Source organism: Amphibalanus amphitrite, unplaced genomic scaffold (genome assembly GCF_019059575.1).
Source record: "Amphibalanus amphitrite isolate SeventyFive unplaced genomic scaffold, NRLGWU_Aamphi_draft 000588F_arrow, whole genome shotgun sequence".
Taxonomy (NCBI): Eukaryota; Metazoa; Arthropoda; class Thecostraca; order Balanomorpha; family Balanidae; genus Amphibalanus; species Amphibalanus amphitrite.
In genome coordinates this window covers 346692-362764 of record NW_024882082.1, presented here as the reverse complement: position 1 = coordinate 362764, position 16073 = coordinate 346692, and the positions used below count along the sequence as shown (strand labels likewise).

At 49.1% G+C, this 16073-nt stretch overlaps 2 protein-coding genes across 3 annotated transcripts in view; one reads left to right on the top strand and one right to left on the bottom strand.

The window, feature by feature from the left end:
- LOC122394368 (dystroglycan-like) overlaps positions 1–3909 on the bottom strand; it is a 32712-nt gene extending 28803 nt beyond the window's left edge. Inside the window, exon 1 of the mRNA XM_043391211.1 lies at positions 3855–3909. The gene's annotated coding sequence lies outside the window, so the exon portion shown is untranslated. The remainder of the gene's footprint in view (positions 1–3854) is intronic.
- Positions 3910–4387: 478 nt separating this feature from the next.
- LOC122394366 (activin receptor type-2A-like) lies at positions 4388–16034 on the top strand. 2 transcript variants are annotated; one of them, XM_043391202.1, is made up of 11 exons: positions 4388–4426; positions 6604–6730; positions 6961–7206; positions 7652–7834; positions 8382–8573; positions 8792–9127; positions 10718–10887; positions 11233–11425; positions 12285–12500; positions 12901–13074; positions 14718–16034. In XM_043391202.1, exons 2-11 carry the CDS (start codon positions 6691–6693, stop codon positions 15191–15193), a joined length of 2226 nt encoding a protein of 741 aa, XP_043247137.1. In that variant the 5' UTR covers positions 4388–4426; positions 6604–6690; the 3' UTR covers positions 15194–16034. The 2 variants fall into 2 exon arrangements, with proteins under 2 accessions (XP_043247137.1, XP_043247138.1); XM_043391203.1 differs by having other exon boundaries at positions 4420–4438.
- The last annotated feature ends 39 nt before the right edge of the window (positions 16035–16073 follow it).

Sequence of the window (16073 nt, the reverse complement as noted above, 5' to 3'; positions counted from 1 at the left end):
GTCGTGGCACGTGCCACGTGAAAAGCCAAGGGTGTTCACTGTTCAAGCTGTTCTACAGAATTAGCACTTTTGGGAGACCTATATCTCGGTAATTGCTTAGGTGATTGACATTTTTGTAGGGTGGTTGCATCCCTTCTACTAAACATCGGATACTGCATGTGGGTGACGCCTAATGCACGTGCCATGTGCAAAACGAAGAGGTGTCAGTTTTGTAACAATTGCAATATATCTGTAACTACTGGGCCGATTGAGCTGAAAGTTGGCATGTACAGCCCTCTGCAAACCGCGTGGTAGGTATTCTTTTTTCGACAAACCCGAGAATAACGCGAATACTATGCTATTGCTATCGGTCACTCGGAAATCGTAATAGCAAGACGCGCGAGACTCTGCACCTTAGATTGGCATTATCATCGTATTCATTTTCCATCCAGTTTGGCGACAAAACCCATAAGTTTATATTTGCCCCCAAAACAAACTTGAGCATTTTATTGCCACACAAGGCGTATACCTTGTTTAGTGATGGACCCAATCGAAGGAGTGGAGCATGGCGCATCTATTTGCAGTGAGTTCCAACCGACTGATAACATCAACATAGCCTTTGAGATATTAACGGTTTTGTCCAGAAAAGAATACCTACCACGCAGTCTGCCGAGGGCTGTACATAGTTATTTATAGTCACCGTGTACATAGTCACCCACTAGGCAGTGCGTATCCATGTGCCACAGTTGGGGTGCTGCTGCACATGCGCACGTGCAGGGATCAATTCCAGATCTCAAGAACGGCTGAACTGATTGTGCTGAAATTTAGTATATGGTTAGAGACCGGTTAGTAGGGTTCCATGCAAAGGTCAATACTCAGTTGGGACCCATTTTGAACAGTGACAGTGGCGGATCCAAGGGGGGGCAAAATGGACATTTCAATTTGCCCCTCCCAAACAAACGGCATAATTTTAACATTACGCCTATGGACGAGGCATGGAAAGAACCGATAAATTGTTATGGTTTGTTCCCCCTCTCCCAAAAAAAAACTCTGAGCTGGATCTGCCACTGATTTTTAACGTGCACACGTGCAGGGTGCCGCTTTTAGATCTCAGGACGGCTAGACTCATTGCGCTCAAATTTGGCACATTGCTAGAGACTGGTTAGAAGGGTACCGTACACAAGTCAGTTGGAGGTACCCCTCACAATATCGCACGTGCAAGGCTTGCCCTCTCGCTCGCTCCGTTTGTCACCCTATAACTATAAGGCACTTTACTGGTTTTTATTGAATTTTCCGAAAACAAATCGAGCACTTCAACCTGTCATTCACATGCTATATTGATATTCCTTACGTTTCACTTCGGAACACTGCACTGGAAGTCATGCTACCAACTACCAACTTAACCCATTTACGCCCTTCGTTGCGTTTTCGCAACACAAGCAAGCGTCGACGTGATCAAATCTTGAGAAGTGTATAATGGCGTCTCACCGATGAGACAAGTTTCAGCGCGTTTAGCATGGATCCGCGCATGATGCTACGCAGTTACAAGTCTGTGCGGCCGGTAACTTACCGTCCAGAGCTCCCAGAGGGAAGTCGAAGGTCCCGTCAGTGATGACGTCACGAAAACCAAAATAAGTAGATTAAGTGATTAATTATATCGTAATGAATAATGTGTGAACATATTCTGTAGAGTCCCTACAATAGCTAGAATATACATTTTATTAACAAATTATGCTGCAAATAGGGTTTGTGACTATTTTCAAATATGACTACAGTCGTGTTGCGGTAACGCAACGTTGGGCACATCGGAAAGACAGGGGTGTTGCGAAAACGCAACGAGGGGCAAATTGGCAGGGCAGCGGAAGTATAGGAACATCAAATAGACTTCACTTGAGATACGTTGTGGGTTCTTTCCTTCTCTCCCCAATCTTCCTCCCTCTCTTCCACGCTCCCCCAACTCTCTCTCCTTCCCCCCCCCCTCTCTCTCTCTCTCTCTCTCTCTCTCTCTCTCTCTCTCTCTCTCTCTCTCTCTCTCTCTCTCTCTCTCTCTCTCTCTCTCTCGTTTTGTAGTCGTGAGGGACGTGTAGGTATGTAAAGTGCAAGGTGCATTTGCACGTGAATGTTGCGACACGTTTCACATTAACTCACTTAAACAGCTATCAAACACTCATTTCTTTTTCTCGCAGATTATCGGGCTATTCGAGCTATGGGTTTTCGAGTATCTGAAAATCGCATGGTAGGAAAAGGACCTGCATCAAACGGTCGACGATGCTAACGGAGCTGAGAGATAGCGAGGTACTTTGAAAATTGGATCTACTTTGTACTAAATAATGGGGACGTAGTCTGGTATCAGACGACAGATAGGCATTGTCATTCTCTGGATGCAATCCGCTGGCCCTTACGTTAGAAAAGACAACTCCCAGAAGCGGCAAATGTGGGATATGCCTCCTCGGGGGGGGGGGGGGGGCAACAGACCCCTTCGGCAGGGGTGATGAGGGCGTCTGGAAAATAAAAGTTTATTTTTAGAATTCATGGTTTGCACGGATTGATAAGGTGGTTGATGTGAAGCATTGCTTGTTTGTTTACTGAGGGTAGGCCTTTTGTCTAATCAGACCATTTTAGAGCTAGAAGCATTATTGGAATTAGGGAAAACATTGGTCTGAGCGGGCATGGTGAATCGTCGAGGCTGAGCCCATCCATCCAGGCCACCCATGAACCAGCCCCCCCCCCCCCTTCCCAAGCACTTTCTGTATCCGGCTACAGACCTGTGCTCCTATGGGAGCTGCTCGAATGCGATATACCTAGTTGCCCGTCCAGCTCGAAACAAAGGTTGAGGCATGGAGAAGGATTCTACTATCCTGAAGATGGAAAGGACGGATTGACGAAACACTTGGAAAGTGTGAACTGCGTCGAATCACCAGTCTGCCCTGGCATTGTCTCGAGAAAGAGGTTACAAGTGTGAAGGTCGCTGAGAGTGGGACAATGAAAATTTTGGATTAGGTGTAAAAGTGATAAAATGGGTCCTGGGAGACACTTTAAGCCGAGTTGTTATGACGCTCTACGCCTTACGCAGGTAATATGTGAAAGCCGGATAGGTTCATCTTTTGATAAGAGTGTGCACGACTACCCTGCATTTGAATTTGTCTTTACTCCTAGGAGGGTGGTTAACAATGGTATTGCGGATAGGCGCTTAGGCGAGGCACTGGTTGACTTCCAATCCTCGGTTAAATTGTTTTCAGTTTGGGGTTCTCATATGAGAGGGTAATGGGCTAATGGCTGTCTAACTTTCAAAAAGAAAGCACCGCCCAGGGTACGTGCCGACCACTAGGTACTTTAAATGGACAATTGTTGTTGATAATGACCGTTTGTTGCCATCTCCCCGTTCGCGAACCCTTAAGTTATGCTCCCTCATTGAGGCTCTTAGGCGGGTAATAAAGCATGAGGGATGTGGTTTCCGCATTCTCAAGCAATATTTTTCAACAGTTGGTGAAATATATGTTAAAACAAACTAGCATATACGGCGGTTTAGTGTACTTTATGTCCGTCTGATGTGCCCGTCGTTGCGTTTTCGCAACGCTGATGGCGCCCGGTGTGCCCTTCGTTGCGATTTCGCAACGCACGTTTTTTACGTTTTTCTCGAAAAACTTTTGCTGCCGGCAAAAATTATTTTCGATTCCATGCAAGGCCCTGGTAGAAGCGTAACATATCAATATCTTGATTTCATCGATTTTCATGATGGTCAATATTCCTGGGCATAAATGGGTTAAACCACCATCAAATATTTGTACTAGTATCACCTAAGCCGCAGTTCTATTATTTGTAGATATATAGCAAATCATGAATTATTTTCAATTAATAAATATTTCGGACCCTACCTTGCAGCGCCAGCTTCCGGCATCAGCGCGCCGCGATTGAAACGCGACCTCGTATTCAAGGATTGCGCTAAACGAATTTTGGCGCTAAATGCACAGAAATCTATTGACGTCAGAGGAATTAAACTGTTTTATTTTTAGGAAGCCTTGTTTTTTGGTGGCAATTTGCAATAAAACCATAGATATACAGACCGTATATCGTCTGTATATCTATGAATCTGTCTGCAAGGCCTTAAAACATATGTATATCTATGAATAATGTTGGACGCAGTCACGCAAGAGTCAAGTTGCTACGCGCCCTAACCCACAACAACAACGACACATCTATGAATAAAACCTTATAGAATTTTTAGAAAACTTTCGTTTCAGCCATCACATCCATTAAAACTGTTGTTGACGATGCTCAGTACTCAGTAGTGCCAACCACTGAACTCTGTAATGAGCCTGCTAGCCCTAAATTATTCCTCACTAACGTCACTAGAGCTAGCATTTCATACTTTCTGGTATTCTTTATCCCTTACCTTGGATAATGCGACATACACAATTTTCACATAGCGCAAAGTGCATTTATTTTGGTGTGTGTGGTGGTGGGTGTTAGGAATTAAGAACTGTTATTGATTTAGATATTTGTGTTGATTGGTATTGATAGCCATATTTGTGTTAATGCGTTTCAGCGCCTGTAGACGGCATTGTTCTCCAGCAGAACTATAGGGACAACACATTAGAACAAAAAGAAAAAAGAAATTGGAACAAAAAGCATGGAAAAATTGACTACTGCATGCACCTATCTTGACCTCATCCTCATACAATGCCTTAGAATGTGCTGTTTTCTTTTCACGTCTGAGAGACATAGGTAACCAAAACCTAATTGTAACCAATGAGGTTTATCTGAGGTGCTGTTATTGCTAGTTGGTACTTGGTAGGTCACACTCTGACTCGGGGAGCAATTTCAATTTGCTTGAGCTAAACTGTGGTAAGCTACCCTAGACTGTAAAACATCCATGTTACCATCAGCATGTCTGGCATAGCATGCAGGTTGCACTAAAATTTTGGTGCAGTTAGCAGTGTCTATGGTAACTGGGATGAAATTTTTGGGCATGAGCGGACAAAGAAATTTCGGCGTGAATGGACGATTGAAGATATTTCAGCGCAAGGTGACGAGATCTTAGCTTATTTCAATTGCTACACTCTACATAAGAATCACAAATCCGAGTTCATGACTGACGGGGATGTAATGTTAATTGAAGGCCACACACCTGAGCCTCCCAGGTTGACGTGATAGCCCTTGGAGACTGGTAGATAGACGCGGACTGGACTGGTTGATATACAGGCTCCTACACTCTGAAGTTATGTCCAGTGCAGACCGTACCAAGTTAGGCGACTGAGGCTCGAGAAAACTGATGATCCTGATGAGTTGGTGTGACAGGGTGCACCGCGAATTAGGCTACGAGTATATCACGCCCAGGCGGCACATCTAACCTTTATTTCTCAAAGTCAAAAGTTGAAAATCACCTGAGGGGTGTTCACGGGCACCGCACACTGCTGCGTGCGGTGTGTGCGGTGCGTCCAGCAGGCGTGGGGGTAGGGGATGGGTAGGCGGCTCTGACGTTACGGCTGCGTGCGGTGGACGGTCCGCTGTGGCCAGTCCCGACTGGCCACAGCGATCGCTGTGTGCGGTGACGGAAGGCTGACGTAGGGACGAAGTGGGCGGAGCTTCGAGGCTGTGTGCGGTCCGACCGCACACAGGGCCCGTGAACAGCCCTCTGAAGCCTGGAGGTCATAGTGAACATAAAAAGCGAGAGGAGTAGTAAAGAGGGAGTTGTCACCGAGAAGAGTTCTCAACGAAAGCTGGGGCAGTGTTGGAGATGAGGCCGCTTTCTGGTCCCCGCATTTTATTCTCCGGGTGGTTTAGCCCCGTCTGGTGCTTAGCCTTTCAGGACCCTCTCAGAGCCGTGGTTATTTTCGCCGCTTGGCCCATTCGAGATGCAAAGTTGATAGTCACACGAAGTTTGTTTGGGGCCTCTGAATATACGACTTCGAAATTAATCGACTCCAAAACCTTTTTATTTCATCTATAATATGCATACATTTAACAGTAACACCAGACTAGGCCGGTTCGGCTGGCCCTAAATAGGCTTCGTATGACTGGTATGACTATTAACTTTGTATCTCGACTGGGGTGAGCGGCGAAAACAACCGCGACCCTCCTGAGTGGATCCGGACGGGATTAACCCGCCCGGAGAATAAAACGCCGGGATCAGAAATCGGCCTCATTTCCAGCACTGGCTGAGAGCCACAGCGGCCCAAAAACTGCAATCTCCCGACATCCAGTCTTGGACACTCAACCAAGACATATTGTACCGAAAGTCAGTCAATACATCTCGCACAAATAGGTCTGGAAAACAAGTTCGCTACCGTAAACAGTAATCACTCATCCACGGCAACTTCTTAAAACCTTAGTACTAGCAAAGCCATTGAGTACTATGGCTCGGGTGTCCCCAATGATGCCCTGTGGTACCTATAGGGTGCCATTACGTTTGGGAGGTAGTTTGTTCGCTGAGTCATCTGAAGAGAAATACAGAAATTGTGCATGCAGTTCAGGTAGCTGATACCTAGTTAGATATGTAAATGGTAGGTGTCCTCTGGATCTGAACTATCTGAAAAAGCTTACTTACGTGTGATTGTGACGATGGTTCATTGAAGTCTGAAGTGATTGTGGTTTTCTGTGCTTTCCCAATTACTCATTTTTCAGGGATGGATCAGCTCAGCCAAGCTAATTAAGGAAAAAATGGTGCCTTATGCACCTTGATTCTGAAGCAGCTAGAATCACCAGATAACCATGACATCAGTCATGCATCTTGCTATTCTTCTTATCATTGGTAAGTTTCTTTTTTGTTCAAGTACTGGGCATATTGCTAGAATTATGTTGAGAAAGCACAATCTTATCAATACTCATAATGCATTTTACTTGATCTAGCTGCCACCATTTCTATTTTTGCCTAGCTTATGTTATTGGTTATGGGCTTGAAGTCCTGCTGTTTTAGTTTGACTATTTGATCTGTAGTACTACTTTCCTATCTATTCACTTGTGGTCTGATGTGCTCCACAGGTGCGTCGCTGCGGCCATCGGCTGCCGCCATTGCAGATGGTCTGTTGTGTGCCTACAAGCCACAGTCGCCAGATGGGCCAACCTACTTCGAGGAAGACGGCCCGTCACTGGGCCGCATCATTAGTGACCCCGCCGGCAGCGATCAGCAGCTGATGCGCTGTTACGAGCCTGAGAGCTACTGCTTCACCGTATTGTCAGCACCAGATGACAATTCCACGGAGGCAGCGACCCCTATCCTTTTGCAAGGTCAGTCAGATACCTAAATGCTCCTGCATATTACCGACACTCACAATAAGTAGTTAATACAAGTCGCAGTAACAAGTTGTAGTTAAACCCATACAGTGACCTTACAATTTTCAGAATACCTACTCAACACAGCATACAAACACAGCTCTAATTCACTAGCAAGTTAATGGTGATGATATATGAAATCTGGAGAAAAAAATAGCTGCTCACATGCTTGATTTTAGTCAGATAAGTTGCTTAGAGTTCATCAAACTAATTCCGATTTTCCTATAGTGTAGGTACCTATGTGACATAGAAGCCGATTGAGGGGTGTGCTCAATCGTCCTATCATCACCTTGTACAGGATATAAAAAAGGAAACCCTAAAATGGATGTAGCATTTATCTTTCTATTTGGTACCTACCTACTGCATTCATTTTGTGCTGAGTACATTCCCGTGGTTACAGGATGTGTCAAGATGTCACAAATCGTGGCACAGTGTGGTCAGGCTGAGTGCGTGGCGCGTATCGAGGATGTTCGCGCGAGAACCCGGTTCTGCTGCTGCCGCGGCTACATGTGCAACGCCAACGTCAGCCTGGTGCTGGTGCCAACGACGACGGAGCGCGCGCCCGAGCCGCCGGCCGAGCCAGGTCAGTTCGACGCTGGGATGCCGCTGTATGCCGTACATGTGTTCATAATGTATGCCTACATATGACATTCTGCTGGCTCATTAGCTTCCGAAACAATGAATGGCAATGCTGATATATGTTGAAGCTGGAAGAGTGCTTAGTGATAGACAACGCATGCATGCGTTTCGAGTTCGTGTCCAACCGTATGCCGGAAGTACATATTCATGAGGTTATTTTGCTACATTCGGGCCGCCGCAGGGTCGCGTGATGAAAATACACAATGTCGGCTCAGATTGCCGGTTCATATGATTGAGCTCGGCCAAACTGTCCGATACTTTACCGGTCTAGTTAGATATAATCTTCCTTTTAACTGAACGAAGCGCACCGATTCAACTTTCACGGGAGCTCAGCTGCTGACCTCACTGATCTGATTCATTTAGTCAAACTCGTGGCCATTTGCGTTTAGACATCTGTAGCGTCGAGCAATGTTGGTGGTCATGATATCACAGCAGGCTAATTATTGCGATACCACTGTAACACGTGTACCCGCTACGTCTGTTCCCGGCAGCGCTGAGTCCCCTGCTGGTGGCCACGGTCGCCTGTGTGACGGTGCTCTGCCTGTTCGCCGTGTGCGCGACTCTGTGGTGCCACCGGCGTCGGCTGTTCGGCCAGAAGCCGGTGCCGCCGCCGCCGGCCACCGAACCGTCGCCGTTTACCCCGACCATCGACCTGTCTGATCTACAGCTGGGAGAGATTATCGGTAAGTGGAACGGGGAGAGGGAAAGAGGGTAGGCTGATATAATTCTTTCAATGTTGTTAATAGAGTTGTACGTATCTTTGCCAGATAACTAGACCGCCGGGTGATTGCTTACGCTTGCTTTTCTCTTAACCAGCTAAAAAGTCCTCTTTTTCTCTGGCCGTGTCAATGGCACTGCTCGGCAGACCGGTGCCGGGTCTAACACTGACGTCCCTCGACAGGCCGCGGTCGGTACGGCTCGGTCCGAAAGGGCATCCTCCACGGCGAGGAGGTAGCCGTCAAGATTTTCCCGGCCTGGTTCCGACACTACTTTCTCTCGGAGCGCGACATTTACTCGCTGCCCTGGATGGAGAGCCGGTCGCTGGTGCACTTTTACGGCGCCGACGAGCGGCCGACCGAGGCGGGCGTCGAGTATCTGCTGGTGATGTCGCACGTGTCACAGGGCACGCTGCACGACTTTTTGCAGGCCAACACGCTGCAGTTTCAGCAGATGTGTCAGATGGCGCTGACGGCCGTCAGAGGCCTGGCGCACCTGCATACGCCCATCGACAAACACGGTTAGTGGGGACAGAACGGGGGACAGGGTTGTTCGCAGAAATGGGGTGACTTTGGACTGTGTCAGTGTGGGTAAGTGCCTTTGGGGATAGTGTAAGTATCGCCAGGTATTGCAAGATATGGACCCGACTTAAATGGTCACCGAGCGATATTTTTAGCGTCGGGCGTAGGCGGTCTCCGGGTAAGGAAAGGGGAATATTTGTTTCTGGTCCCTAAAAAGCTGTTTCTGACACCTAATTGCTGATCAGCCCCAAAATGCTTAGTCGACCCTAATATCTGAATCTGGCACCTAATTGCTTCCACACAGCCTAAAGTTGCCAGATCGTCTAGTTGAACTCCGTATTTGCTGTTTGCTGATTCAGCACCAAAACCAAAACATCCAGCACCTATTTTATTCCACGTTTGCCTACCTAATTCTCGTAATCTTCCTGATTTTATGTATCCTAACAACATGAACGTTGCATTCGGTGATGTCAAGTGCCATTTTCGCCAGTGGAGATAATGATTAATGCCATTTCTAGCCAAAAGAGAATCACTAGCCAGCTATGGTGCAGCATAGCAAGACGCTCCTATACCAGCCCGCTATGTAGAGACTAGAGATTATGGCACCCTCAGCCATTTTAACGTGAAAAGTTTGGATCCGTCACTTCCAGCCAGGCTCTCAGGTCATAAACTGGAGTAAAGCAAAATGTCAACTCTGAACAGACATGCCACGCAACCGGCCCTCTTTTCAATATTATTAGCTATTCTGCAATCATCGTCTGACTCCATCTCATTCAAATGCAGCATCCGGTTTCTACAGGGGCGTTTGACTGACCGGCCACACAATAACCAAAAACAAAATCAAAGCTTCATTTCATGCACACATATGCCATACGTAAGAAACGGATGAAAAAGGCACAACCACGGCACAACTATGCGCGGCAAACAACGGACAATGTCCCACGCAAGATCCCGCGTTTCTTCAGCGGCCTTGAACGGAATGAAAACATTACATTTCTTTTTTGGAGCTATTTGATGACGTCAAAAAATACAATACCCGTTTTAATGGTCAAAATCGAGACAATTACTCACAAAAATGTTTCCCTTTAAGCATTACAAATAAATACTTTTAAATATTTAAATGACATTGTTTTTTCAAACAAATTAACATTATTTGCTTACTTAAACGTCATATACAATGCTGAGATCACTACGAGGCTGTCTTAGAGTGTAGCTGCACTGGCAACCTTTAGGCTAGACTCCAGGGGTCATTATACCAGAACAACATGATTCTACCAGCCAGTAGTTCATTTTTCTACTAGATTGGTGCTACGCTCAGCATTTAGGTGCCAGATTCAGAAAAAAGAGTAAGGCGTACCGATGAATAGGTGCCAGAAACAGCTAATTAAGGTCATTTTCCATGATTGGTGCTGGTATCCACCAAATAGGTGCTGAGGACCAATTTTGGGGCGAGTCAGCTTTTAGGTGCCAGAAATAGCTTTTCTGGGACGCAATTAAATGGCGTCCGTAAGGAAATGGAGGCCATCCGGCTGTGATTGTCATCCTGCCGGTGTCATTTATCCACTCGGTCTCTCGTTACCTTCCTGCAGGCGTGGTGAAGCCGGCCGTGGCACACAGAGACGTCAACAGCCGCAACATTCTGGTCCGTGCCGACGGCACGTGCTGCATCTGTGACCTCAGCTTCGCCATGAAGATCAGCGGGGGTCGCTACTACAACCAGGGCGAGGAACTCAGCGCGGAGACCACCTCGCTGAGTGACGTGAGTACTGCGAAGATGTGAGGGATGGTGTCACCTCAGGTGCTGAGAGGTCGCCTGGTCATGGTTATCGACTGAATTCATCTGTCCTAGATGTTGCAAGATTCGCTTCGTGAACGCTGTTTCTGTGTCTTCTACGGTCCGTGGTTTGTTTCTTTGTCTGTCGTATTGTAAAATGTTTACGGAAGACTGCGGACAGCCGGTTGTAAACGCTGTCAGCCATCGTATACTGATGACTGACGCTGTTGTCGCTCGTGCTCATGCTGGTGACATATGCCGCCGGGGGCCGATGATATTGTCACGCAGTTATAAATCACTAACGTTCCCCGCTGACCCTGTGTTTCTCAGGTGGGCACGCTGCGTTACATGGCTCCGGAGGTCCTGGAGGGTGCTGTGAACCTACGCGACTGTGAGACGGCCCTCAAACAGGTGGACATGTACGCCATGGCCCTGGTGCTCTGGGAGCTGGCGTCTCGCTGTGTCGACCCCTACCAGGGCATGGAGGTGCCACCCTACCGACTGCCCTACGAGGCTGAGATAGGTTAGTAAAGTGGAGTTCACTGAGAGCCCTACCGGCTGCCGTACGACGCCGAGATAGGTGAGACAGGGTTCAGTATTAGAGCCCCACCGGCTGCCAGAAGCCGAGATCGGTTAGTAAAGCAGGGTTCGCTGAGAGCCATACCGGCTGCCCTACGAGTCGAGATCGGTGAGTAAAGCGGGGTCCAGAGCGCCGCGCTACCGGCTGCCCTACTACGAGTCGAGATCGGTTAGTAAAGCGGGTTCACTGAGAGCGATACCGGCTGCCGTGCATACGAGGCCGAGATCGGTTAGTAAAGGGGGTTCACTGAGGATGAGGACCCTACCGGCCGCCGTACGAGGCCAATTATGTTGTTGATTGGGTTGGGGTCAGGATGCCTCCCTACCGGCTACCGTCCGAGGCCGCGTTCGCTGATTGGGACAGGGTGCAGAGTGAGGGCCGTGACGTGATGGCAGTGATGACTATGCTGTTTGGATGTCATTATCGGATGCAGCTTTAATTTTGTATCGATTCCGTCGTAGCTTCATATTTCAGACCTCTGCCAATAAATTATTGTATGGCAATTCTCATGTCAAGCAATGACGTGCAGCTATCCTGGTTTCAACGAATGTTTACGAGTTAATGAATGTTTACGTGTTTACGAATGTTTACGAGTAGATAACTCAGCGCCTGCAAAGTTTGTTTCACGCCTTGTTTAGTTCCTGGCGCCCGACCACGACATATGCACCAGACTGTCTTGTCATCACTTGTCGCCGATGAGTCATTCAGACGTCACTGCTCTGCGCCGCTGGGTACAATAAGTTATACGAGCACATGAAGCTAGTATAGCTAGAGTTTGACTAACGTCTGTGTCTGCCGACAGGCACCCACCCGACCATCGATCAGATGCAGGTGCTGGTCACCCGTAACCGGGCGCGCCCGCTGCTGCCGGACGTGTGGAAGGACACGAACCCGGCGCTGCGCCAGCTGCGGGAGACCATTGAGGACAGCTGGGATCCGGACGGCGAGGCGCGGCTGACGGCGCTCTGCATGCTGGAGCGCATCAGCGAGCTGCCGCTGCTCTGGGAGAGATATAAAGGTAGGTAGTGGGCGCGCACAGTGCGTAGGTGAGACTTACGGTGCTACTGTGAGTGTAGAGGTGAGGCAGCGATGGAGTAGGATTAGAAGGATCCGTTAGGGTATGGCATGACCTTAATTGTGACATTTTTAGAGGTCCCGAATTTTGATACAACTTACAGGAAACGCATTGGCAAGCAATGCCTACTGAATCTGACATTTCATTTGAAAATAAAAAACTTCTTTCGGCTGAAATATCACGGTCTCGTGAAGGATTGCTAAATTGCTCCAATCATTTGTTTCGGGTCGGCTGCGTGTGCTTCATTCTTGCGATCTTTTTTTTTTGCGTCACAGCAATTAAATTAATGGTAAAATATCATATTCAATACGAACAAAATGCATTGTGTCCATGTCCTTTGCAGGTAACCTGGGCCTGAACGGCCCGCTGCCGACGCTGAACCTGGTGATCCAGCAGCAGGAGCCGGAGAAGGTCAAATCGGACGTGAACGTGACGAGCGGCGAGCTGACGGAGCTGGAGCCGTCAGAGACGACTGCGGAGACGCTGCTCACACTGTCTCCCGATCAGGAGATGAACCGTGAGTACCCTGTCCCCCGACCAGGAGATGAACCGTGAGTTGTTCCCAGAGACCCTGCTCACGCTGTGACTCTCCCGACCAGGAGATGAACCGTGAGTACTCTGTCCCCCGACCAGGAGATGAACATTAAGTAGAACCCCACAACTAACACTCCAGTGAGCGGAGACGCTGCTCACGATGTCTCCGGACCAGGAGATGAACCGTGAGTTGTTCCCAGAGACCCTGCTCACGCTGTCTCCCGAACAGGAGATGAACCGTGAGTACTCTGTCCCCCGACCAGGAGATGAACATTGAGTAGAACCCCACAACTAACACTCCAGTGAGCGGAGACGCTGCTCACACTGTTCCCCGATCAGGAGATGAGTCGTGAGAACCCCTATTGCTGACACTTTCCCTAATCAGCGGAGACTACCCTCGACCAAGAGATGAACGGCGAGTCCTCCGTACCCGTCTGTTAACCTGTCCCCCGACTAGGAGATAAACCGTGAGTGGGGCCTTCTGCTGACCCTGTGCCCTGATCAGGAAATGAACCGTGCATTCCGTGAGCTGTTCTCTGAGACACTTCTCACCCTGTCCCCGACCAGGAGAGGAACTAGGAGTCCCCTGTCGCCATCTGCAGGCTGAGCCTGTCCTCTGAGCAGGAGATGAACCGTGGGTCCCTAGGAGAGGCTGCTGATCCTGCCTGTCCCCTGAATCCCAATCATGCTCTTTCCCCATGGGGGGGGGGGCTGCAGCGCTGACCCCATCCTCTTATCAGGAAATGTACAGCCCTCAGCAGACTGCGTGGTAGGTATTCTTTTTCCGACAAAACTGATGATAATTCAAAAGTCATGTTACCAGTCGGTCGAAACTCACTGCAAATAGATGCGCCATGCTCCACTCCTTCGATAGGGCCTATCAATAAACAAAGCATACGCCTTGTGTGGCAACAAAATGTAAAAGTTCGTTTTGGGGGCAAATATAAACTTTTGGGTTTTGTTGCCAAACTGGATGGAAAATGCAAACGATGATAATGCCAATCTAAGCTGCGGAGTCTCGCGCATCTTGCTGTTCCGATTTCCGAGTGCCCGATAGCATAGTATTCGCGTTATTCTCGGTTTTGTCGAAAAAAGAATACCTACCACGCAGTCTGCAGAGGGCTGTACGGGTGTACATAGACTGCATATATCTCCGCCATCAGAAGCGGCTGTACTGACACCAGGGAGACGCTGGCAATAGCATTACTTAGTTAAGGGAAAGTTGGCTTAAATTGTCCCTTCATGCTTGATTTTTATCTTATTTAATTCTAAAATAATTTTAATTCATTGGTTTCTAATCTTAACTTTGAGAAGTTATGACAGCAATGTGTTATAATTACACATTCTGAGCTTTTAATGGACCATTTTTTTCCAGCTGCAGAATTTAAGCCCTGGCAGCAAATCCGTTTTGTTGGCTCAGACGCTGAAATATGACCTTTTGTTGACTGTTCCGCGTGCTGCTGACAGTAAGCTGTGATGGACGATGATAAGACGACGATGCGACGGTTATACCGCCCAACGAAATGTGGCAGGACACTGGTGTATTCCGTGTATTGTTCCATTGTTGCCGCTATTAGCCTGCTCTCGCACAATACTGACCCGTCTCTGCTCCGTCCGGCGGCTCAGTGCGGAACGCCCAGGTTTCCGCACCGCCGCAGTACGTGTCACAGATTCAGCCGTACCAGGGCCGCAACCCGTGCATCGAGCGGAACCTCGCGGCGGCTGACCAGTCTTCCGACTATCTGGTGGACGGTAACACGCTGATCGAGCGCTCGGCCGCGCCGCCGAACGGCGTGCTGCCGCCCGAGTCGCAGGCGCTGCTCTCGCCGATCGCGTCGTCGCCGCCGCCGGCGCGCCACGGCGCCACGCCCATCCCGATCGTGCAGAACGCCGTGCACGGCGGCGGCGGGCCGACGGCGGGCGCCGAGCCGGCGCCGGCGCGCGGCTGGCTCGGCCGGCTGCGGCGCGCACTGGCCGGTCGCGGCGGCCGCGCCTCGGCCCAGCCGGTGCCGCTGCAGCCGGTGCTGCCCTCGAAGACGGTGAACGTGGAGACGGCCGGCGACTGCGGCGACCCTGAGCGGCCGCGCTCGCTGCCGCTGTAACCGGCCGGCCGCAGGTCCAGTGCTGGGCTGTGATACCGCACGGCGTCTGCCCCGCCAACGCGCTGTTTGGTACTGCTGCTTTCGCCGCGCCCCACGCCCTTATTACTTTTGTACTGTGCACTGCTGCCCGAAAACACCTGCGTTCTCTGTGTACTTTAAACGGATCGGTGTATGTGCATGTCAAGTTCTTACATGCCAAGCCTGTTCGACTGCCTGTAACCGTCGTCTTTGAACCCAGGCCTGCGTACTCTGTTTATCTTGTGCAGCGCAAAGATATTGTCGGCTTCATAACTGTCGGATGGAGCGGACTGTACGCACTACGCAGAGCTAGAGGTGCGAACTCCGATAGACAACTCAATCATTGTATCTGACCGAGATTCATTTTAGTTCTCGCGTAATAAAAATGGATTTCGGAATTAGATCTGTGGTTGGTAGAAGCTACTTTTTTTTTACTAATTTCATTGTACAAATACTTTTATTAGTTGCATGTTTTGCGTATAAAGCAGCTTTGCGAGACCAACTGAGTGACACGACGCTGTTCATCTCTCCAAGCTGTGCTGTCGCGGAGTGTGTGCCGTTTTTGCACGCTCTGTTTATAGATAAGCGGTCAGCTCTGGTTCCAGACCGATCAGATCTGACCAGCGGTGAACGGTGATGCGATGGCCGCGGTGCCCGGACGGCGCCATCACGCGCAGTGTCCTCGCGCCACTGAAGTGCGTGCCCTAGGCGGGGACGAGCGTAACATAAGTGAGATTTGAAAATGTGTGCTAAAAGCTGTTGCTATTATATTTGTGGCATGAAGGGGACTAGCGGTTTGCCGAAATGCACGACAATCCAAACAGTTTGTTTCTTTCCTGCTGACAGTGTTGAAACGGCGTTG

Bases quoted from the DNA above. Each gene is read 5' to 3' on its own strand.
- LOC122394366 (XM_043391202.1), top strand. From the start codon at position 6,691: ATGACATCAGTCATGCATCTTGCTATTCTTCTTATCATTG. The intron at 7,207-7,651 runs GTCAGTCAGATA...CCGTGGTTACAG, and splicing joins GACCCCTATCCTTTTGCAAG to GATGTGTCAAGATGTCACAA. The intron at 8,574-8,791 runs GTAAGTGGAACG...GTCCCTCGACAG, and splicing joins ACAGCTGGGAGAGATTATCG to GCCGCGGTCGGTACGGCTCG.